Below are 24,671 nucleotides of genomic sequence, written 5' to 3' on the forward strand. Positions count from 1 at the left end.
CCAGGATGGTCTTGATCTCCTGACCTCGTGATCCACCCATCTCGGCCTCCCAAAGTGCTGGGATTACAGGCTTGAGCCACCGCACCCGGCCTAAAACTCATCTTTTAACCTGGGAATCTGAATCTCAAAACACCTTCAACCAGCTAAAGCAAGTCTTGCTCAAGGCACCAGCCCTCAGCCTTCCTGTAGGGAAGGCCTTCAATCTGTATGTATCAGAAAGGAAGGGAATGGCCCTGGGAGTTTTAATACAGGCCCGAGGACCAGCTCAACAGCCAATGGGTTACCTAAGTAAGGAGCCTGATTTGGTGGCTAAAGGGTGGCCAGCAGATCTCTGAGCCATTGCCTCAGTGGCTCTACTGGTCTCACAAGCCTCCAAACTAATCCTAGGAAATGATTTAACTGTTTACACCCCACATAACACGGCAGGACTATTGCACTCTAGCGGGGAGCCTTTGGGCTAACAGACAGCCAACTCCTTACATATCAGGCCCTGCTGTTAGAAGGTTCCAACATCCAATTAAAGACTTGTTCTCATCTAAATCCAGCCACCTTCCTCCCTGAGGAAACTGGGGAACCTGAGCATGACTATGAATAAATCATAGTACATACCTATGCAGCCAGGGAAGATACTGGAGAAACTTCCCTAGAGAACTCAGTCTGGGTTCCTCTTCACAGATGGGAGCTCTTTTGCATTGCAACAAGGAATATGCATATGCAGTGCATCTCTCCCTCCAGGCACAAGTGCTCAATTAGCTGAGCCAACAGCTCTTATAACAAAAATCAAATTAAGCAAAGGAAAGATAACTAACATTTACACTGATTCCAAGTATGCTTTCCTGGTTCTCCATGCTCATGCTGCCATTTGGAAGGAAAGGCATTTCCTTACCACCAATGGACTTCCTATAAAATATCACCAGGAAATTAACAGGTTATTATCTTCAGTTTTCCTTACACAAGAAATAGCAGTGATGCATTGTAAGGGACATCAAAAGGGAACTGATGAAGTAGCCGAAGGATACAGATTAGCTGATCAGTGGCAAGGAAGCCTCAAGGCATCAACACACTTCATACCCCTCTAATCTGGGAAGGCTCCATAAGAGAAATTAAACCTCAGTACTCCCCATAGAAATACAATGGGCTACTTTGTCTCGAGGGTATACCTTTTAGTCCTCAGGACGGCTACAGTCAGAGGATGGCAAACACCACTTGCCAGCCTCCAGCCAATGGAAAATCCTTAAAACTCTTCACCAAGCTTTTCACTTGGGAAAGGATAAAACTTATCAATGTGCCCAGAGATTGTTTTCGGGAGAGAACTTACTAAAAACAATCAAGCAAGTTGTTAATACTTGTGAAGTCTGTCTTAAAAATAATCCCCTGAACAGGTGACTCCTTCCTCCTCAAACCCAAAGAACGGCAAGTTACCCAGGGGAAGACTGGCAAATAGACTTCACCCACATGCAAAGGGCATTCAATACCTGCTGGAACAGGTAGACACCTTCACAACTGGGTAGAAGCATTTCCATGCCATACACAAAGAGCCTCTGAGGTAATAAAAATGTTAGCTAATGAAATAACTTCCTGCTTTGGTCTACCAAAGTACCTTCAAAGTGACAATGGGCCCTCGTTTAAGGCAGCTGTCACACAAGGGGTCTCGAAAGCACTAGGCATAGAATATCATCTCCACTGTGCTTGGAAACCCCAATTCTCAGGAAAGGTAGAGAAAACTAATGATATTATCAACAGACACCTCAGCAAATTATCCCAAGAAATTCACCTTCCTTGGATCACTCTTCTTCCCATGGCCTTACTAAGAATAAGAAATACCCCTTCAAAACTAGGTCTTAGCCCTTTTGAGATGCTGTACAGATGGGCTTTCCTTACCAACGATTTTCTATTAGATTGGGAAACCTCTGAGCTAGTTAAGTAACCTCTCTGGCTCACTTTCAACAGGAATTAGCACAACCAGCAAAAGCCCGACCCCAGGCAACTGGACTACCTCTATTTAATCCAGGAGATTTGGTACTGGTAAAGGCTCTCCCTTCTCTCTCTCTCTCCCTAAGCCCAAGCTGGGAAGGACCTTACACTGTTCCTCTTTCAAGCCCCTAGGCAATAAAAGTTACAGGAATCCACTCCTGGATATATTATATTCGTGTGAAAGTCTGGAGACCTGAGGGAGCAACCCCTGACAGCCCAGAGGAACGCCTTGAATATCAATGTAAAGAAATAGGAGATCTTAAGCTGAAAATCACAAAAGATAAGTAACTGAATGAAAATAACTCATCTTAGTCTCACCCCTACCTCACCAAATACTTCTTGTCATTTCCTCCTCTCCTTTTGAGCTTTGCTGCTAAATATTATAACTTCTTTTTGATGGAAATTATTTACTATGCCACCCCTGCAGGATTGTTTTACTCACTCTACTATTTGCAGTAGGACTATATGCTGTAGCACCCTCAGGGTGGCATATCAGACAGAGAATCTCAATTACTGTAGCATTCTGCTTAATTATTATCCTCATAGCAGGAATAACAGTTACGAAAAGGAAGTAAATACGAGCATTTTACTATCACTCAGTCTGTTAGGACTTTTTATCGGACTTAGTAATACATCACACCCTTTAGCTCCTGCAATACCTGCCATGGTCCACTTGTACATCAAGACTAATGATTGGGTCTGTCCTCAGTGGTTTGCTCAGTTCAGTGACGCTAAAGAAACTTACAATGACCTGCAATTCACCGTCTTAGGATTCCCTTTATTGGCTTCACCTTTACCCTTAAAGACCTACCAGGCATAAATTAGACATGGTATGGGGGCAACACTCTGCTCCCAGTGCCGGAGAACACTCTGCCCAAAGATAAGCTTCACATCCTCAGTTGGGACAAAGCCCAGTAATAGCAAATGCCTCCCTCTGCTTTAAAAGCAGCGAGAAAGGACCATGCTTGGGGGATCTCAGATATTGTAACATCACACTTGTAATTGCTGATAGTTCAAATATTTAGGAAGGAGAGTGCAACAAGGGTGATCTAAAAGGATCAGAAGCCCTAGTTGGGGGGCTTTCAGAATCTAGCCTCTCATTCTGGTTGGAAGTCCTGATGGGAGTGGCACGCTCTAAGTAACCACCTTGACTATATTGTAAAGAATAACATGGGCCTTTCCGAATATGCCCCCTCATGGAATTCCAGGCCCTTGTATGATGTTTGCTAATAGTAACAGCTTACAGATCTGTGGGCGCACTGGAGGCATCTGGACTGACAGCCCCTGCCACAGGATCATCTGTGATATTGGCCAGGGCATATTATGTCTTTAATTTTTTGAAACTCCATTTGTCAGGTGGACGCTTCTCACTTGGCATGTCAAATTCCAAATGGCATCGTAAACATCATAACTATGGATATCCTCATCCTAAGGATGCCCCTATTATATGTAAAGAAGGAAAACTTCTAAGATACAAGAAAAATCTGCTGGCGTCTCTCACAAGCCACAACTTAGAACCGTCCCTTCAAGGAACAGTGCTAATTTTTTTTTTTTTTATGGCTCCTGGATATATTTAATCCTCCCAAGGCATTGGAAGGAAACTTATACTATAGTAGCACTAGTTCCTGACTTATTATTTTTAAATTCTACCAAGATGGCAGCATCATCTGGGGTCATCCCTAACTTAGGCTCTTTTCTAGAGACTACACTACATTGAATATGCTGGACAAAGAGATCTATCATTTCTATGCCCTCATAGGGAGATTTAACTGAAAAAGCAGGCTGGGGAGGGCATGCACAGGATAATCCCATCTTAGAAAAACCATGAATGAGAAATTCTATAGCCAGAGGTCTAGTCTGGATTACGGGCATCCCTCTCCTTGAAAGATCAGTACTTAATATTTCTATTACGATGCAACGAGGGTAGAAGGCAACTGTAGGTGCCATAGAGGCGCAACAGCAATCTACAGACTGTTTCACCTCACTAGTAGCACAGAATAGACAGGGCTTAGACATCCTTACAGCTGAAGTAGGAGGTACCTGTGCACTTATAAATAAAACATGCTGCTTCTGGATTAACACCTCTAGTAAAGCAGAGGAAAATCTACAGGTACTTAAAGATCAAATCAAAATCATTAACTGCCTACAAGAACACGTAGGCTTCAGCCCCGGGTGCCTGTAATTCCTCTTTAATGAATTCTAGTCTTCTCTATGGAATTGGTTAGCCTTTATTAAGCCCCCTCTTACTTATATGCCTTGTATTAATATTTGGACCTTGCATACTCAATACTATGACTCAAATCATTTCCTCTTGCCTAGAAGCAATCAAACCAAATGGTGCTGCAAACCGAACCACACACGGACATGCCACTCTTCCGAGGACCCTCAGATCAACCCCAGGAGGAGCCCTAGCTGTTGTTCCCCACTTGATGTCCCTTTTCAGCAGGAAGTAGCCAGAAAGAGTCCTTGCCCCAAACCCCCAGCAGCAGTTAAGATGGTATCTCCTTAGGGAGGGAATATGACAGGAGTTATTAAGGAAAAACTGTTGATATTTCTTATACCTGTCCTTAAGAAATCTAGCCCAAATTACCTATGCCTGCATAATTTCCTATTTCCTTATTTAGGGATATAAGTGATATTTTGATCATCTTAAAGTACAGCTAATGAGAAGACTCCTGCAGTCTTCCAACCCTTAAAACTATCAATTTGCAGGCCGGGCGCGGTGGCTCACGCCTGTAATCCCAGCTCTCAGGGAGGCAGAGGCGGGAGGATAGCTTGAGCCCAGGAGTTTGAGACCTGCCTGGGTAATACAGCGAGACCCCATTCTCCACAAAAAAAAAAAAAAAAAAAAAAAAAAAAAAAAAAAAAAAAAAAACTATCAATTTGCACAGCAAATTGCAAACATTACAGAAAATGGTCTTTTATTACAGGTCTCCCCTTTCTCTTTTGTCTTTTCCAGTGCTGAGTATTACAGCAATTAGCCAGCTTCAAGCAACAGTAATAACAATGACAAGGCAGCTGCTGTTAATACATTTTCAATCCTTGAGACCCATAAAATTAAAATTTCAAAGAGAATTATCACTTAGCAGGCACCAACAGAGATATACTCGGTGAAAATGAAGTCATTTAAACTGTCCAGAAGAAAGGAACTGCCAGAACATATATTTTAACAAGAATTGACAAGAAGGAAAAGTTTAGTTGGTATCTAGTTCTCTACTGAATGTCAATATTACTTTCCTATTATTGTTAGATCTGGTTTTCAATTATAATAATAATTTTGAAATGTGTATCTAAAGATTGATTACAATCAACTATTTATAGTAGAGGTTATACAGTGAGGAGGATACAAATTTAACAGCATTTTATACATATCAAAATCATTTACATCTAACAAGTTTTGATTCGGTACATTATTTTTCCAATTTTTCAATCTAGTTATTTTAAGGAAATCAGCCTGGCTTGTCTCTGAGATACTACTCACAGCCAACAATGGCTCTAATCCCCTCCCCCATCTTTTCTTTCAATTTAAGCAAATACAGGCATATATTCCTCAGATACATACATGTTTTCCTGGAAGACTCTCATACAAGTATAAAATAACATGCATGAAAGCTATTACTAACTCATAAATAAATGGGGAGACTAGTAAGATGTTACAACTGATTCAAAAGGAGAATTCAAAATATACATATATAAGTAATGAGGAATCCTGACTTAGCAAAATTGGACACTGTCCACAGGTTAATAATAAAATGAATCTCCATTGAACACAACTTGCATTTCCATAAACAATAATCACCTGCGTAACTGTCAAGATTTCACAACTGACAGTTGTAAAATACCATAATGGTAACTCCAAGACATCCAGTAAATACTCTTTTTGTTTGCTTCAAAGTCTTTCACTTATTTTCCTGACACTGGCCTCAGGAAGGGACTGAATGCAGGCACAGTAAAGATGTGTTGTACTTTCTGTCCTTGGTCTTCGTTTCATTCTGCACATTTGTTGCACTTGTCTCTCTGTGCATCTTGGTTTTCTTTACTTGAATGCCCCAGCTCTCCCTTCTACCTTCACTGCACTTAAAAACCCTCCTCCTCCTCCTTATCAGTCAAGTGTTGACTAGAAATCAGAAGACATGGAGCCTGTTTTTAGCTTTGACCCCCACTAGCTGTGTGCCCTAAGGCAAGTCAGTGATACTTTCTGGGCATCAGTCTCCTTCTATTAATAATCTGGATCAGTGATCTCCAGACTTCTGAATTAACACCAGTAGTTTGTTCTATGTGGTATTATGTCTGTCTTAATGAAGGACGGTGAGCGTATATGCTGGGTAGGTGAAGAGGAGAAAGGGCATTTCAGTCAGAGAGAATGCTTAGTAGCCGGAAGTGGTTATAAATTACGTTCTGCAGGATGGAGGTAAAAGGGAGGCTGAGTCTAAAGGGTCTTCCATGCTCTGCACAGGGCTTTGGCCTGTATTTTATGGATGACTGAAAACCACCAGGGAGTTTGAAACATAAGATATGTGAAAAGAGTCTGTTTTTGAAACACTTGCACAGTGGCAGTAAAAGAAAGAGGCTGAAAGGCAGTGGCCAAGAAAGCAAAAGCCCAGCCGAGCAGGGAGGCTGCTGAAAGAATTTAAAAAGGAAGTTGGAAGGCAGGGACTCTGAAGATGCATTTGGAAGATAAAGGACTTGGGGTGAGAAACCTGAAGGAGAGAAAGGAAGGCTTCAAAGACTCCCAAGTGTGTGCTCAGCTGAGTAGCTGAGTGGATATCATTCCCTGGGATGTGGGTCAGAAATATTACCATGTGCTGAACACTATTCTAGGCCCTGGGAATTCAGCCATAAACTAGACCTGAATTCCCAGGGCCTGACCTAAAAGAATTCACATTCTAGGAAGGAGTTTTTAAAAAATAAACAGAAAAATACACAAATAAATTGTAAAAAGTGCCAAGAAGGAAACAAACAAGGGACTTGGAGAAAAATGGCAGGGATCAACTTTGATTAAGGCAGTCAAAGAAGGCCTCTCTGATCAGGTGGCATTTAATCTAGGACCTAAAAGACATGATCTAAGTCAGCGTGTGATTAATGAGTATGTGTGCGTGTGCAAGGTTTTGTGCTGGGAGAGGCAAGAACTCCAGGCAGGGGAAACAGCAAGTGTGAAGGCTCTGAAGTGAGGAAGTACTTCACAGGTAGAAGATCAGCTGGCTAGAGCAGAGTGAGGAAGTGCTGAGGGTGGCAGAAGATAAACTTGTAGGGGCCAGATATGGAAGGGCTTGAAAGCTGATGAGAACAGTCTTACCAGAAAGGAAATGATTCCTAATAGGCGACATGGGGAGAGGGAGAGATATAATTATAGAAGGTGAGAGGGCTTGGAGATCCTGAGCTCTAGTGGAGGAACTGGGCTTCTTCCATTTCATGAAATAAGAGAGAGAAGCTGGGTTCACATTCCAGCAGATTGGTAGGTTTTCTGGTAGGAAGGCAAGGAAGTTCATCATTACCCAATGACTTCTACTGACTTAAATACAAACAAAGTCATCAGCTGAGAGTATGGCGACAGGGTATGAGAGGCCTGACAAGAGAATAAAAGGTATAAGATAATCATCTTCAGAAGTGGAACAGCAAACTACTAAAGAAACAAAGAAGGGTTGTTGGGCAGCATTAAGTGCCGATCTGAGGTTGAAATCATGAAGCAAGGCCAGACAACAAAGTTGTGCAACATTCTCCAGCAATGTTCAGCTGCTCAACGCCGGCCCAAAGAAATGGGTGGCAGGGTTCATCCTGGCTAAAGGTTTGGCTAGGCCAACTCCATATGTAAATTAGGTCAACCATGACCTTAAGTAACAACTGTTTCAATAGACTAGGTGCGGAAACAAGATCACAGTGGGCTTCACTCACTTTCATTCAGAAGTAAATGAAACTTGGAGGCATGGAGTTCTAATGACTCTTTCAATAGTGTTGCTATAAAGAACGGCCAGACAGGGAAAAAGAAGGGAAAACTGGTTAATTCAGACAGTTTTCTACTACATGCTAAGGGGTAACATTAGGAGACAGGGAGAGGTTAAACATATAGGAGAGCAAAGGTCTAAGAGGTCAGACTTTGTCGAGATAGAGAAGCCGGCATTAGAAAAACAGGAATGGGAGGAAAGGTAAAGATGCAGGTAAGTATGTAATAATATTAACAATGTAATATTAAATATGTAATAACACCACTGATAATAAGAATTGCTAACATTTCTTTATTGAGTGCTTATTTTGTGTCAGGCATTTTTCTAAAGACTTCATATGGACTACTTTACTTTATCGTTATAACAACCCTATTGTACTAAGAGAGATTAAGTAACTTGTCCAAGGCCACCAAGATAGCAGGTGGCAGAGCCAGAATTTGAACCCAGGCAGTCTGATTCTAGATCCTGGTCCTTAACCTTTACATTATACTGCATGTGGGAAGAGGAAGAAATTAAGAAGTTCACACCTAATTGCTTTCAGTTTCTTTGTGATTTTGGAGGAAAGGTCATCTTTGAAACAGGTGTGGGGTAAAGGATGAGGTGAAATGGTGAGGTTCTGGAACAGCTACTTAGGGGATTGTAAAAGGAAACTCCCCAGAGGACTGTCACATGCTACTCACAGGCCAGCTGCAGTAGGACACCAGAATATTTGTAGAGACACTAATTCATATAGTTGAATATACCCAAAAGAGTGTATGGTAAAGGGGTAGGGGTTGGGTAGAGAAGGATATGACCATGGAAATGGGATGTTAGTGTGAGGGGGAGGTAAAGATGAACAGCACTGATGAGGTCAAGGAAAAAAACGGGCAAGGTCTTGGATGTCCTTGTGTTGCAGAAATATCAAAGAACAAATATTTGTTCAGCATCAACAGATATAGGACACTGTGATAGTTAAGGTAAAATAAAAAAACAGAAGTAGTCCCTGCCTGGTTTTTCTCTGCAACTAAGCAGAGCTCTCTAAAGGGTAGGGAATGGGCTATTGGTATAAGCTATACCTACCACAATGCTTTGCTCAGTAAACATTGGTTGCATTAAGATCATATCTCTTACATTTAAAAAAGTCCTATATCAGAGGTTATGGTATTTTGTGGACTGCTTCAGGCTCACAGGAAGTTGTTTATTTGGTCTACACAATGCTTAGGAAGAGTCTGAGCCTAAATTTTAAAATCAAGAGATTTCATATAAAATCTGAGTTTCCAGTTTCCTTTAAAAAAGCAAAACTAAACAATGGGCTGATAATACTCCCACATAGCAAAAACGATCAGTGTTGTGTACTGCTGCCTCTTAAAACAGGGCATATGCTGGCCCTAATATCTTCTTTTTGGTTTCCATCTGGCCAATCTAAAATGCCATATTCTCCATAAAGTCTTCCATGAGTCACTGTATGAAATGACCTTCCCCTCCCTGTAAACTTGCAAAATACTTTGTCATCCTCTAACAGAACTTCGTACATTCCCCCCATGCCCCACTGCCCATTACTCGTATATATTAATTATAAATATGCATTTGCAACTGCCCAAGTTTCTGAAGAGTAAGAACAACAACTTACTCGTGTTTGCATTTTTCAGCCTGGACTTTAATATACAGTTTCTGAGTAAATGCTTTCTCTTTTAGGGAAACACTCCGTGACTTGCTGATGCTAGAAAAAATCAGTTCAAGGGCCAGTAAGTAGGGATTTAATTTCAGAAATGTAAAGCCAGTTTAGAGATTATTGTTATAAGCTGAATCTGACCTGCAAATAACACACTTGATGCCTGAAGAATCTTTAGAATACAAGAAGAAAGTACATGAAACATAAATCACTTGGGAAAGTTACTGCAAAGGATAACAAAAATTATTGAAAGGGCTACAGAGGGAGGCAAATAATATGGGTTCAGAAAAGAGTGTTTATCAAAGACAGAATAATAAATAATGCACAGGTCTTGAGAGGGAAGGTTTTGGTGAGCAAGTCTTCCAAATCTTTATCTCCAATCCAGTTCTCTCTCCTAGCTTGAAAGCAATACCCAGTGTGATGGTTAATACTGAGTGTCAACTTGATTGGATTGAAGGATACAGAGTATTGATCCTAGGTGTGTCTGTGAGGGTGCTGTCAAAGGAGGATTAACATTTGAGTCAGTGGGCTGGGAAAGGCAGACCCACCCTTAATCTGGATGGACACAATCTAATCAGCTGCTAGGGTGGCTAGAATACAAGCAGGCAGAAAAATGTGATAAGGGAGACTGGCTTAGCCTCCCAGCCTACATCTTTCTCCCATGCATCGAACTCCAAGTTCTTCTGTTTTGGAACTCAGACTGGTTCTCCTTCCTCCTCAGCCTACAAACAGCCTAATGTTGGACCTTGGGTTCATGTGAGTTAATGCTTAATAAACTTCCCCATATATATACATATAATTCCATTAGTTCTGTCCCTCTACAGAACACTGCTTAATACACCCAGTGTATAGTACCACATGCTGAGGCTGTACCTCAAACTCAACATGTCCACAACACGCCCATGATAAACTGCTTCTTCCTCCTATATTCTCTTTCTGGTGGACCACCAGGCCCCAATCACTAGATCAGACACCTAAAAGTCATTCTTGATTTCTTTTCTCACTACACACATCTAATCAACAGCCAAGACCTTCTGATTTTACTCCCTCACTCAGACCTCCAGCATCTCTTGCCTGGATTCTTGCCATGGCTTTCTAGTCTGTCTCCATGCCTCTAGTCTTTTTAACTCTAGCCAGCAACCCCCAGGCTTTCTTCAGTCGCCTTGCTGATTATCTCATTGCCCTTAGTTTAAAAATCTAAGATTTGCTTAGCAGGCCCTTCAGGTCTGGTCCTAGTGTGTCCAGAATTGGTTCCTTCCAATGGGTTCTTGGTCTTGCTGACTTCAATAATGAAGCCATGGACCCTTGCGGTGAATGTTACAGTTCTTAAAGATGGTGTGTCCGGAGTTTGTTCCTTCAGATGTTCCAATGTGTCCAGAGTTTCTTCCTTCTGGTGGGTTCGCAGTCTTGGTGACTTCAGGAGTGAAGTCACAGACCTTCGCAGTGAGTGTTACAGCTCTTAAAGGTGGCGGTTCCGGAGTTGTTGGTTTCTCCTGGTGGGTTCGTGGTCTTGCTGACTTCAGGAGTGAAGCTGCAGACCTTCGCAGTGAGTGTTACAGCTCATAAAGGTAGTGCGGACCCAAAGAGTGAGGAGCAGCAATATTTATTGTGAAGAGCGAAAGAACAAAGCTTCCACTGCGTGGAAGGTGACCCTAACCGGTTGCAGCTGCTGGTTTGGGTGGCCAGCTTTTATTCCCTTATTTGGCCCCACCCACATCCTGCTGATTGGTCCATTTTACAGAGAGCCGATTGGTGCGTTTACAAACCTTTAGCTAGACACAGAGCTCTGATTGTTGCATTTACAATCCTTTAGCTAGACAGAAAAGTTCTCCAAGTCCCCAGTCGACCCAGAAGCCCAGCTGGCTTCACCTCTCAGTAGCTTTTCTCTTTAGCTTCATCTCTTCTCAAGTCTCTGGCCCCTACTTTATGTTCCAGAACACCAAACTTAATATGGGGACACACCATGTCTATAATCAGGGACAACCCTGAGATTGTGTACATGCTACTTCCCCTACGTGGAATATCTTTATTTTCATTGCATGTGGTTATGTCTTCCTAATCCTTTAGGCCTCAGTAGATACTTTCACTTTGTCCTGAGGTATTCTCTAACTCATTCAAGTGTATGCTCCTAAACTACCTTGAGCTTTCCCATCTAAGTCATATTGTCATATGTCATACTATGTCATATTGTCATACCATCCTTGTCTCTTTGCTAATTTGTCTCTCCCACTATACAGCATGTTCTAGGGGAGAAGGAACCAGATGCAGCTTGCACTCTTAAATCCACAATGCCTGGCACATAGTAGGCACTCACTAAATATTTGTTGAATTAATCACTTACAGTTGAACGTTCCCCTTCCTTAAGGCCAAAGAGACTGTCTCTTTCAATTGCCCATGACCCCCTAAAACTACAATGAAATTTTATGACTTCTTAAAATTTTTCTTATTGCTATTTTTATGTATTTGTACAAAAACCAGACAAATACAAATATCTAGAGGGGCTCATGTATTTAACTGGATATTCAAAGCCAGTGTGAGCAGTGGAAGCTGTGGCAACCTGGCCAGCACCCTCGGTAAAGGTAGTGTTCACTAGCAACCGCAATCCAGGTCCCATGAAAAAATAAGGGCCCGATGTCACCATATGTTCTGAGGTTTTAAAAGAAGCTGAAATGCTTCTGGATTTTGAAATGTTGACTTGGCCGGGCGTGGTGGCTTACACCTGTAATCCCAGCACTTTGGGCAGCTGAGGCGGGTGGATCACCTGAGGTAAGGAGTTCGACACCAGGCCGGCCAACATGGTGCAACCCCATCTCTACTAAAAATACAAAAATTAACTGGGCGTGGTGCCATGCGCCTGTAATCCCAGCTACTTGGGAGGCTGAGGCAGAAGAATCGCTTGAACCCAGGAGGCAGAAGTTGCAGTGAGCCGAGATCATGCCACTGCACTCCAGCCTGGGCAACAAGAGCAAAACTCCGTGTCAAAAAAAAAGAAACGCTGGCTCAAATTTTTCATGAACATTGAGTTAGGCAAACGAAACATGCTTGTCCATCAAGCTGTCTGTGGGCTATGTTTGGTATGAGAATCCTAGTTTTTTCTGGGGTCCCTTAAGACTCTCTTTGATGCTCACATTACACTAAGATTTACTGATTGAGGGCATGAACACTTCTCCATACACACCTGCCTAGGAACGATCTCCAATTATCTGTCCTATCTCCAAGATCTTCTCTCTCCCATCCAATCTTGCCTATCCACCATTCTCTTTTCAGAGTAGTCTTTGCTAATTTGGGGAAGTCACTTATTCAAACAAGACAGTGGTTGACAAATACTTAGCAATGAAATCTCCTGCTAGTTACTACTTTTTAATTAGGATTTTCAACCCTAAGAAAGATATACACGGGAGGAATAAGATAGGGGGAATAAGGGAGCTAATTTTGAGGGGTTTCCCTGCCTCTTAGGTGGGGTTTATCATATTGTGCTGAAACTGCTTATTCGTCTACTTCTCCAGACCCTGGGCCATCTGTCTTATGTACCGCTATCTCTGAGCGTGGAGAAGGTGCTCCATAAAACTGCTCGTTTGCGTAAACGACCGAAAACTATATGCAGAGTGAGGGTGGATTTCCCTTTGACTTCGGCTTAAGGAAGAATCGTTCCCATGATCATCCCACAATTCATCTAAAGGGAGATAGGCAAGGGGCAACTGTTCAAAGGCAAAGCGCTGGTAGCCGAGGCACAGCTCAGGTTCGGCAAATGTCTCCCGAGTGCCAAATGTCTCCCCAAACGCCTGACTGGTCAGGGCGCAGAAAAGAAGCTCGGGGAGCGCGGTCTTCGCCCCAGCTCCACTTCGGAGCTTCACGATTCCTTCTCTGGCCTGTCTTCCAGATAAATACCCGCTGAGGTCACCCAAACGCTATCCTCTCTCCGTTATTTGCTTCTTTCCAATGTTTGGTGCCCAGCTTCCGCCGTCGGAGCGCCCCGCCAGGGACCACTGATCGCCTGGGGCTGTAGCCTTGCTTCCCAACGCGAAGGCCGCGGTGCGCCAGGGTCGCTAACTGCCCGGCCCGAAGCCCCGCCCCGCACCCAAACGCCCGGCCCGCGACCCCGCGCCCAGCTCCCGCCGCCGGGTTCCGTCTAGGCCTCTACTCCTGGGAATACCCGGGACCGGTGGCCCCGCCCCTACCTGCGCGCCGCATCTCTGGGAACAACAGTCTACCTCTCGAGCGTCACAGCCAGACATGGCCTAGACCAGGGACCCACGCGGCCTCCAATCTCCGCACGGCTTTGCTCGCGGCGCTCAGCCTGGGTTGAGGCAGCAAGGCCGCAAATGCAATCAGGCGGCGCTGAGGGCAGTCCGGGGGCGGGGCGAACAGGGTGGGCGGGGTCTGGTAAGGCCCCTCCAGCTGGGCTATCCAGCAGCGCACCTGACTGCCCGGGAGGCGTGGCCAACGTGGTTGGAGGCGGGACTAGGAGGGCTTCAAGTCTGAGAGACCTAAAGGCACCTCGATCGTCTGGGGGCGTGGCCAACCATGTGGGAGGCGGGGTCTTGATGCTGGACATCAGGCTGTGCTGCGGGCAGCCGTGAGAAGGCCGTGAAGATGGCGGCCTCCTGGAGGCTAGGCTGTGATCCGCGGCTACTGCGTTATCTTGTGGGCTTCCCTGGCTGCCAAAGCGTAGGACTGGTGAAGGGAGCTCTTGGGTGGTCTGTAAGCCGCGGAGCTAATTGGAGATGGTTTCACAGCACGCAGTGGCTTCGGGGTGAGTGGCCGGGGCTCGCTCAGCTTCTCTGTGTAGCTGAGTGATGGGCCTGGGACAGGGGCAGTCTTGATTGAGGACCTGCGTCTGGGTGTTGAGGTGCGCGGGCTCCCTGTTCCTTTCCCTCTTTCTCTGGGTGGGGTCCGCTGACTCGGCCTAATGCATGCTGTGGAGGGCTTTCTTGGCAGCTGGGAGAACCCGACCCTACCCTAGGCCTCCTGGTTTGTATGACTTTGTGACCTTGCCTTGGAATTTGGGTTATTTGTGAGGCGCGGAGAGGGTTCCCAAACTCTCCTCCCTCAGCCCCCTTTCCAGTCAAGGCTCAGGTTTCTTTAAGGTTGTCAAACGTCTCGGACGAGAAAAAGCTGCCCAAGGTTGAGAAGCCACTATTGGGAGTTCTTACTCGTTCTCTAGGCCTCTCTGTTGGGGGGTGTTTTCATTGAGGCCAGTCGAGTTTTTACCCCACGCCATGACTCGTGGAAGACTTAAATTTGTAAATTCCTACGGCATCACAGACTAAGATCCAGGAGAATGTTTCAAGCAAATATTCGCTTGAAAGAGCGAACATTTAAGAGATAAATCATACCAAAAAGTTTACTATAGAAAATTGTCGTTTAGTAATGATATTGATACGGTTAACACAATTCTTGCAGTATTTAACAGTATGCAAAATGGCAGGCTGGGTATTATTTTTCCTTATTTGGGGAGAGGGTTGGAGGGAGGCAGGGTTGGAGAATAGGACTGACGTTTTTTAGTGTGACGTATTACCTGCCAATCATCATTCCTGGCACTCTACAGAATGAATTTTAATTTAAATAGGTCTAAGAGACATTGCCTTCATATTCTGAGCTACCTGAGGCCCAGAAAGAAAAAAAAAATCACACAAAGTCATATAGTAAGATGAATGTATTGGGGTTCCTAAAGATTACATAATGGGAACAATTTATTTCAGTTTTTTTGGTGTAATGTTTCATAACATATTCCTTGGAGCAGAGGTGCTTTAACAGTGTGTGCAGAATTCCCTCTCTTCCCTCCTCCAAGTTTGTTGAAATTAAATTTTTTTACAGCTCCTAGAGATTTGGTCTGATCTAGTGTGGGGCTCAGGAATCTGCATTTTACAAATGTTGGATGAGTTTTGATGTTTTATTTTGACATTTAATGGAATGCGCTTTGAGACTCACTGCCTTAGAAAATCATGGAATACTAAAAGTTTACTATTAGATATAATCTGGGAAGAGTGTTCTTAATCTTGTTTATCAAGCAGATCCTTTTGAGAATCTTTGAAAATGCTGCAGACTCTCTATACAGAGAAGGTACCATAAATGGTTACACACAAAAATATGCATGTGGTGGCTCATGACTGTAATCCCAGCACTTTGAGAGGCGAGACTGGAAGGTTGCTTGACCCCAGGAGTTGGAGACCAGCCCGGGCAACAAAGTGAGACCCCTGCCTCTACTTGAAAAAAAAAAAAAGAAATTAGCCAGGCGTGCTGGCATCCCAGCTACTCCAGGGGCTGAGGCAGGAGGATCCCTTGAACCCAGGAGTTAGATGTTTCAGTGAGCTATGATCCTACCATTGCACTTCAGCCTGAGTGACAGAGTAAGACCCTGTCTCATAAAATTAAAAAAAAAAAGAGTATATATAGGCCCAGTTTAATGCCTTTAGAAACTCACTTAGGCAAGCATTCCTTATCTGCATCCTCATGATGTTTTTTACCTATTGCCCATCCCCTAGACATATACCATGAACAACTTGTCTAACCCAGTTGAATACCATCTGTCAGGAAGAAGGCACTGCATCTTGCAGAAAGCCAAATTAGTTTTCTAGTGCTGCTGCAACAAATTACCACCAATTAGTGGCTTAAAACAACACAAATTCACGTCTCATAGTTCTGGAGGTCTGAAGTCCAAAATGGATCTTCTAGGCTAAAATCAAGCTATTGGTAGGAGCTACATTCTTTTCTGGAGGCTTGAGACCCCATTCCCTTACGTTTTCCAGATTCTAGAGGTTTCTAAGATTCTTTGACTCATGGGCTTCGAAGTCAGCAATGGCTGGTTCAGTTTTTATCACATTATATCACTTTTAATACTCCCCCCTGCCTTCTGCCACTTACAAGGACCCTTGTGATTACATTGGGCTCATCTGGATGATCCAGAATATTTTCCCCATCTCAAGGTTAAGTAGAAACCTTAATTCCATCTTTAACCTTAATTCCCTCTTGCCATGTAACAGTATATTCATAGGTTCTGGGTATTAGGACGTGAACCTTTTGAGGCATGGCATTCTGCATGTGAAGCTGTGGAAAGTATTTGGAAATACTAAGTATTTAGAAACTTTGGACTTTTTTTCTAATACCGAGCCAAAATTTATCCGCTTCTGACTTTCACCTACATACAGATTTTTGTTTTGCCATGCCGAAAACATGTGACAATCCTTGGACTACTTGTTTTACAAAGTGTGAATTTACGATGGTATTTTTTCTCTGAGCTTGGTAGAAACTGTAGTTTCATAAAACTAAGCAACTATTTGGATTACTGTAAACTGTATACATTAAATACGTTTATTGAACTGTTTCCTCTTTCACACAAATATCCAGGATTTAAAAATTTGTCAGTTGGAACTACCTTTGGAGTTTTGGTTTCCTTAAGAGGTGTTGGCAGCATTTTTATTAGCTATGACATACGCCATTGTCTTAGCACTTCCTAGAATTTCTCATTCGCTTCTCACATAACCTAGTAAAGTTGGCATCATCTGCATTTAGTTGGACAAAAACACCAAGACTTAGAGAAATTGAGTCTCCTAAAGACACACAACTATGTTAATGAACTGAAGTGCATGTATGTATTTGTATACATATATTAATTTGCTTAACAAATCTTTAATTTGTATCATTCGCTCAATAGATTTATTGAGAATGCAGAGACTGTCTTTCTCACCACTTATATTATTGAAGAATGGGTGAAGAAATTGGCATCTGTTACCTGCCAGGCACATGGTAGCCTGCTTGGGAAGTAGTGGCCAGCTGAGTCAAACAGATTCTCAGTATTTGCCACATGGCATATTTAATCATACTTAGTTTCTGGACATGCAATCCAAAATTCTATATAGGGCTGATCCTTAAGGTATTTGTAGTGTCTTTGGGAACATAAACAATAAAGGCATGATTTCAGTAGTGTTTGCAGTAAGCTCAGAGGGGGTAAGTTTGAGATGATCAGGAAATAATATATAAGGCAGCTTCTTAGAGGAAGAGGTGTCAGCCCTTACAGGCTAAAGGAACAGCAGAAACAAAGACCCAGAGGCCAGAGTGCTAGTTATATAATTGACACAGCATCTGTAAACAGTTTTTCAACCTACCCTAGACAGTTAACTTCAAAGAGTTTAAATTATGGTCCTTTCAGAGTAGGTAGTATGATTTGGCATATAATTGGTAAGATGTTAATTAATAATATTGGTTTTAAGTTGTCTCTGAAGAATAACATGTTGAATTTAAAATAACCTGTGAATAGAAAAATAAATGAGGTTCAATCTTGGTGGCGATTTGTCTAGTATGTAATTATAGGCCTTGCATATTATAGATGTTAAATAAACATACCTAAGGAAGCTAGAAATCTAGGAAGTTATGAAAGAACACTAGAGCCTACAGTAGGATTGCAAGTTGGCAGCCAGTGAATTGACCCACATTGTTTTAGCAGAAAAACTTATGGCAAAATTTTGAAATCAGGAGACTTTACAGACAAATGTAGATGTTTGTTTTCTCTTTAAAATTGAAAGTTAAACCCTATGTAGTGACAGTTATCTAACACTGAGTAATAATTGTTCTTTTTAGGTAGGAAATTGCTTCCTACTTTGTCACGATCCCCCCTACATCTTAGCAAGGCTGAATGTCCCTTGGTATTTGCATCATCTCTAGTTGTCATTTTTTTCTTGTACCCTTATCTCTATGGAAAGCAGAAGACAAAAGACCAAGAAAAATGGGAGAAAGCAGATATTGTGTATTTCTGTAAAGGAGGAAAATGCTTATCCATTTAATATGAAAATAAGGAATGTCAGAATCTAAAGAAAAAAGCCTTAAGATGCTAGTCCTCTTTTCTCACCTGCCTGTTTTTTGTAGGCATGTGAGTTTTTGACAGCAGTGCTATAACAAGGATAGAGGGAACTTCTTTGATAGAGTTAATGGTATGGTATTTCTGCCAAAACACAGATGCTCTTTTAGGCCTGGTTCTTATTAAGTGCTTATACACTGATAACTGATCAGATTGATACTGTCCTTCGAGTTCTCATTTACCTGTGGAAACAAACATGTAGAAAGCTGTAGTAAAAGTAGGATTTATTAAAAGGATAGAACATCACTTATAAAGTGCTGCAGGGCTATGGGGAAAACATAATTATTCCATCTATTTCTTCTAGAGCTCCTATTGTTTGTCTTCTTTCTCTTATTTACTTTGTTTTTCTGTGCAGACTTGTGATTATCAATCTGTTTACTCCTGGCTTTTCTTTCTCAATGTCAGCTTTCCTTGCTTCGTTGGTGATTTAGGCCTTTATGTACGATGCTCTGTCAGTTTAGTTTAAGTGCCCACCATCATTTCTGTAATCTCCTTCCAAATTCCTTGAATAGAGTAACTGACTGACCCACTGTAGATCAGTTGTGCTATAGGGCATGCAAGGCTGATTCTTTCGAAGGCTACGGTTTAGACATTTTCTTTAAGAAAGTAGCATATGTTGAGAATCGATGATTGACGTGTCTGTTGCTATGACCACGTGACTAAAATAGTTCAGTAGTGCAGTAGTCCTTTATTTTAATTGTTTCTGTGCTAGGTAATGACCAAGCAAAATGTATCATCTAAGCAAAGCAGATCTAGACTACTCAGCTGAGATGTTTGCCCATCCAAAGAAAATAAGGCAGGGGTAAATGAGATCTTACTACAGGCAGCAACAGGAGGGACTAAGAAGATTTAGATGATCAGGAAATATTTTGTATATGTTTACTTTGTTTTAAAGCATTTTATTCTGTATATGAAAGCAGCAGATTAGAAGTAGCCATCACATACTGAGCTCTCACTATATTTGCATTACTTCTAACTGTCATAAAAACCCTGCAAAGGTTTGCCAGGTTTCATAGGAGAAGAAATAGAGACTCAGAGAGGTTTTAGCATTTTACCCAAGGTTAGTGGATAAGTGGATGACTACTTTGGAACTGTGCACCTGATGATGTCCAGAGGAAGAAAAGAGGATCTTTCTTCTTGGATGTCTTTTTTGCACAACAAAGAAACATCGTCTGTTACCACAGCAGAATTTTCTTATATTGTATTGACCAGAAATGGGTCGTTTGCCCATTCTGAAGTTAGTTACTGGCTTGACTTCACTGTGTGAAAAATGGATAAACTTTGGCGAATCAAGGGGATGGGTGTGGAATCACTAACTCTTGAGTGTGTATGCACTAGAAAAATATATAGCTGAACAAAGTTGAGCTTCTACCAGCAAGAAAGAAATTTGGAGAGTAGGTTTGGGAGTAATAAGTAGCATTTATCGAGCGCTTACTATATACTGTGCACCCTTGTAAGCACTTTACATGAATCAGCTCCATTTAATACTCACAACTAATGCTATACTCTGGTAGATAGTTCAAGTTTCAACCCAGATCTGACACCAATGCCTGTTTCCTTAACCATAGTCTACCTCAGTATCAAGTGATAGCTTGATTATAGATTTCAGCAGAACAGTGTCAGCATGCTGACGTTTTGTTCACATGTGTACATTCTATATGAACGTTTTTGCTTTTTTTTAAAAAAAATGAAATCAGACATAGTAGTAACTGCATTGTAGACTGGCATTTCTGTGACAGCCTATCATTTTAGTACAATTAAGGACACCAAAATTCTTGAGTACGTATAAGGGTGGCATGACTACTTAAGAGAGCGTATATATTGACTTCTCCTACCTGTAAATTTCTAAGGTGACGTACTCTTAAATATTCCTTCTTATTGTTGTCTTGAGCTTAATTTGCCTTTTACAACAAAATGTTCCCAAAGTAGTGTGTGTGTGTGTGTGTGTGTTTTCTTTTGCTAGGCTATAAATGGAATGCTAATTTCTTTTTACTCTTCTCTCAAGATGGCAAAGTAATGTAAGATTCATGTAGAATTTTAATTTTATAGTTTAATACCAAGAAGGCCAGTATTGCAAGCTGAAATCTCTTCTAAAATATTTGGTTTATTTCATTCAAAGGAAATGCATTCTACACCATATGCTATCTAAAAATTCTGGCTAACTTCTTTTCTAACGTGCTGTTGGATACTAAGTAGAAGTATAATAATATGGAATCAGCAGATTCTATATTCTATAAACAAGATGGGGTATATGGTGATTCATTTTTTTGGTAGGCAGTACATTTACTATAGCTAGTGATCTGTTTGATACCTTTCCATTACTGTATAAATCAAGGACTTTATTATGTGAATCATTCGTAGGGAAAAATTAGGATCAGCAAATGTCTAATTCAGGAGAGATTGCTTGGGAATTTATTAGCCCTGGTTTTTGGAGGGGAACAAATCTGTCAGAAAACTGATAAAAACTATACCACTTCTTCAGGAAAGCATATACATACAAAATTTTGTATATAATTCTGAGTCCAGAGGACTCAGATCTCCCTGTAATTTGTCCATAAGTACCACCTAGTCTAAAGCCTATTTCCATAAACATTTTCATCATTTCCTAGCTTTCTGTTTTTTGGATAATAGCCATCCTAATGGATATTAAGTAGTACTAGTACAGATTTTTTTTTTGTTTTCCAGTCTTCATCAGGTGGAATCTCAGCTTCATCAGGTAGAATCTGTTTGATTGTCTAATGGCACTTTTATCTACTACTGTCTAGTACTTGTGTATTTATCTTCTCATCTAAATTGTAATCCTTTTGAGGTGAAGAAGCTGGTTTGGTCTAGGGCTAGGATAACAGTGTTCAGTAGGCATTCAACAAATGAGTTTAATGAGATCTAGGTTTTCAAATATGAAATGTAGTTGGAATAGAGATTAAGAATTAGTGTACTTTAGTCATGAGAACACTGCTGAATTAGGTAGAGGAGAGAGTAAAAAGGGAACCTTCAAGTTTGGGCTGGGAAGGTGAAAGGAACCTGTGAATGCATCTCTCATTACTCCAAGTAGGAACTGTGATATTCTACAATACTGTGACATCTTAACAATATTATAGGATATTGTGATACATCTAGCCAGCTATCTGAATGCCTCCAGCATATATACCCCCTTAATTATTTCTATGCTGCCCATCAAAAATAAATAGCTAACATTTTTGAGACTTATTCTCTGCCAAGCCCCATGTGTTACCTTCTTTCTTTCTTTTTTTTTTTTTTTTTGAGACGGAACCTTGCTCTGTCACCCAGGCTGGAGTGCAATGGGGTGATCCCGGCTCACTGCAACCTCTGCCTCCCGTTTTCAGGCCTCCAAGTGCCACCATGCCTGGCTAATTTTTGTATTTTTAGTAAAGATGGGCTTTCACCATGTTGTCCAGGCTGGTCTTGAACTTCTGACCTCATGTGATCCACCTGCCTCAGCCTCCCAAAGTGCTGGGATTACAGGCATGAGCCACTGCTCCCAGCCTACCTTATTTCTTTACAAAAATCTATTTATGGCACCGTTTTAGAGAAGAGGAAACAGACATGGATTGAATAAATAACTTGGTGGTGGTGGATCTGAAATGTGAGCCTAGGCAGTTTGATTCCAGTACCTGCTCTCTAAATCACTATGGTATTCTGCTTCTCCCTGAGTTTTTTAAATTAAATATTTAACTAAATAATAAAATATTTCATGTAGCACAATAGTACATGCCTATAGTTTAAATAGTACTGAAAGGCTTGTAACAGTACAGTGGATCTCTGCCCCATCTCATCCAACTTTCCCAGTCTGCCTTAGAAGCAACCGGTTTTGTCTTTCAACTTCCTTCTGGCATTTGCCTATCTCCCTGTTTCTATTTTAGCCGTTATCTGTGGATGACTGACGGTCAGTGCCCCTCTCTGTTTTCCCTCCCCAGTGAAATTGTTTTGTAAGTCTTGGTCAAATATTCACTGTTTACACCAAACAAATATTATTCACAATTGAGGATTGTCCCATATTTCGATTGTTAGCCTTCTTTTAGCTGCAGTTATCACTGCCTTTTAAATTTTTAATTAGTTTTCTCTGTGATAATTTCTAATTTATCTAGCACTATGTAATAGCTTCTGCACACAGTTTTCTGTAATGTCAGCCACATCAGATACTTTCTCATTTAACTTATTTTTGCAGTTTTTATATATCACCAGTTGTGTAGATTGAACTTCAAGCTCTTCTTTTTGCCCTCTGCAGAGAAAACAAGCTTCAGTCTTCTGTTGAATGAGGGTAGGTTCTGTTGAATGAGTTGTTACCTACCAGTGGATTAAGAGAGGGGATCCAGGTATCTAGCTACTTTTCAAACAGCAGCCACCCAAATCCTCCCTGGCTTAGGATACGGCTTTCTAGGGTCTCTGTAGCTGATTATTATTTATCTATTTACTTTTCTGCTTCCAAAATTATGTGCCATTATTCCTTCTTTTCTCTCTGTCCTTGTGGGTTCTGTTTAAAAATAACAAAAACAAACAGCACATTTTTAAACTTGGTGTTAGGTAAGTTTGAAAGAGGAAATAAGATTGGATAAATTTATTGTAGACATACATGAAAATGTAGGTTATCAGAAATAAAAGAAATAAAAAGCCCTTATAGTAATATCACTAGCTAGAGATGACTACTATTGCCATTTTAGAGTATTTCATTTCAGTCTTTATGTGTGTACAAGCGGGGCAGGTAGAAATTGGATGATATCGTCTATAGGTTTGAGCATCTCTACTCTGAAAATCTGACATCCAAAGCTTTTTGAGCACTGACCTGATGCTCAGAGGTGATACTTAAAGGAAATGTTCATTGGAGCATTTGGGATTTTGGACTTTGAGATTAGGAATGCTCAACCAGTAAGAATAATGCAAATATTCCAAAATCGTAAAAAATCTGAAATTAAGAACTCTTATAGTCCCAAGCATTTCTGATAAGGCATACTCAACCTATATATTGCTTATGGGTTGTCTTTTTTATGTTTGTTAGCATGCCAAGACCTGTAAGTGCTGTTTTCATACAAACTGTTGTGCATTCATTTTCTATTGTGGTCCATTGATATTTTCAGTCTATTTTTACTCCAGTACCACACCAGAATAACTCTTTGAACAAAGAAGACTTATATGACAAACGCTCATTTAAAATAAAAAATAATGTAACTGCCTTTGTTCCAAGTGTTACTATGTGCCTAGTGCTGATTTTTAAATTACTTTTACTTTGTTCTGCTTTATTTCATCCAGCCTGCAGATGGCAGAATTGTTTTATTTGAACAGCAATTTTGAAGGCTCCGTTTTATTTAGTGTGTTGTGACATTGGAATGAGAAGCGATTAAATGAACAGTCTCTCTCCCTATTAGCGAAGAAGCAAATTAATGTTAGAGACAGGGAGCCACACTAAGAAAGTACTGGGTAATTTACTTTTTCATTTGGTCTATCTTCATTTCATGATTTTTGCATGCTTGGATTATAAATGAACTAGAGCCTATAAATGAACTGGAGCATGATGTTTAAGCTGTACCATATGTAAACTGCTGAATACCCTTACTTACTTTAGTCAGAGTAATGGAGCTTAAATCTGCTTCATATTAACCATAAAACAGTTTGTTCTGCATTTGTATTTTAAGAGTTTGAGTGTATGAAATTTTTTTTTTTTAATCTGGAGACCTTTTAGTGTTCATATATAGATCATCAATTTAAAGCTTTGATACAATTGAGTTTGCTGTGAAGCATGAGCGTTTTGTTCTTAGGATAAAAGAAATATTTTAGGGAACAAGAAACTAGAATTAGATTAGTGTACCATATTTGAAATTGAAGTCAGAATGATGCTATAGAAAAATTGGAAGAGCCCATTTGAAGAAATACAGGAATTGCTTAGAGGGATTACTGTAAAATTCAGTGATTGCTAAATTGCTCATGTAGCAGAAATGGCAGGGAAAACAGCAATATGCTAAGCAAAAAATTTTAACTTATTGTGTCATTCTGTTGATGTAAAAAAAAGTAAAATAGTTCTCATGAGTCATGAGACTTTACTTTTAAAATCAGCACGTTTAAATATAAACTACTGGACCACATACATTACAATAGTCATTTTAAAATTTAAAAAAATGTTTTGTAACTGCTATGGAAGGGTAGGTTTCACAAACCAATTCGGTATAATTTGTTAGCTTTATAAGGAGCAGAACACTAAAGTGACTACAAAAGCGTTAAATTTTAACTAAATTTTGAG

At 41.0% G+C, this 24,671-nt stretch overlaps 2 protein-coding genes across 4 annotated transcripts in view; one reads left to right on the top strand and one right to left on the bottom strand.

The window, feature by feature from the left end:
• The window catches only part of APIP (APAF1 interacting protein), a 32,839-nt gene extending 18,942 nt beyond the window's left edge, over positions 1 to 13,897 (bottom strand). The window contains exon 1 of the mRNA XM_011940750.1: positions 13,746 to 13,897. Within this exon, the coding sequence (XP_011796140.1) occupies positions 13,746 to 13,758 (13 nt within the window). The 5' untranslated portion in view covers positions 13,759 to 13,897. The remainder of the gene's footprint in view (positions 1 to 13,745) is intronic.
• PDHX (pyruvate dehydrogenase complex, component X) overlaps positions 13,553 to 24,671 on the top strand; it is a 73,720-nt gene continuing 62,601 nt past the window's right edge. For 2 of the 3 annotated variants that reach the window (XM_011940703.1, XM_011940705.1), the window contains exon 1: positions 13,648 to 14,320. In XM_011940703.1, the coding sequence (XP_011796093.1) occupies positions 14,161 to 14,320 (160 nt within the window). In that variant the 5' untranslated portion in view covers positions 13,648 to 14,160. Of the gene's footprint in view, positions 14,321 to 24,671 lie in introns of all 3 variants that reach the window. The other variant, XM_011940704.1, reaches the window with a different exon arrangement.

Source organism: Colobus angolensis, unplaced genomic scaffold, assembly GCF_000951035.1.
Source record: "Colobus angolensis palliatus isolate OR3802 unplaced genomic scaffold, Cang.pa_1.0 Scaffold192, whole genome shotgun sequence".
Taxonomy (NCBI): Eukaryota; Metazoa; Chordata; class Mammalia; order Primates; family Cercopithecidae; genus Colobus; species Colobus angolensis.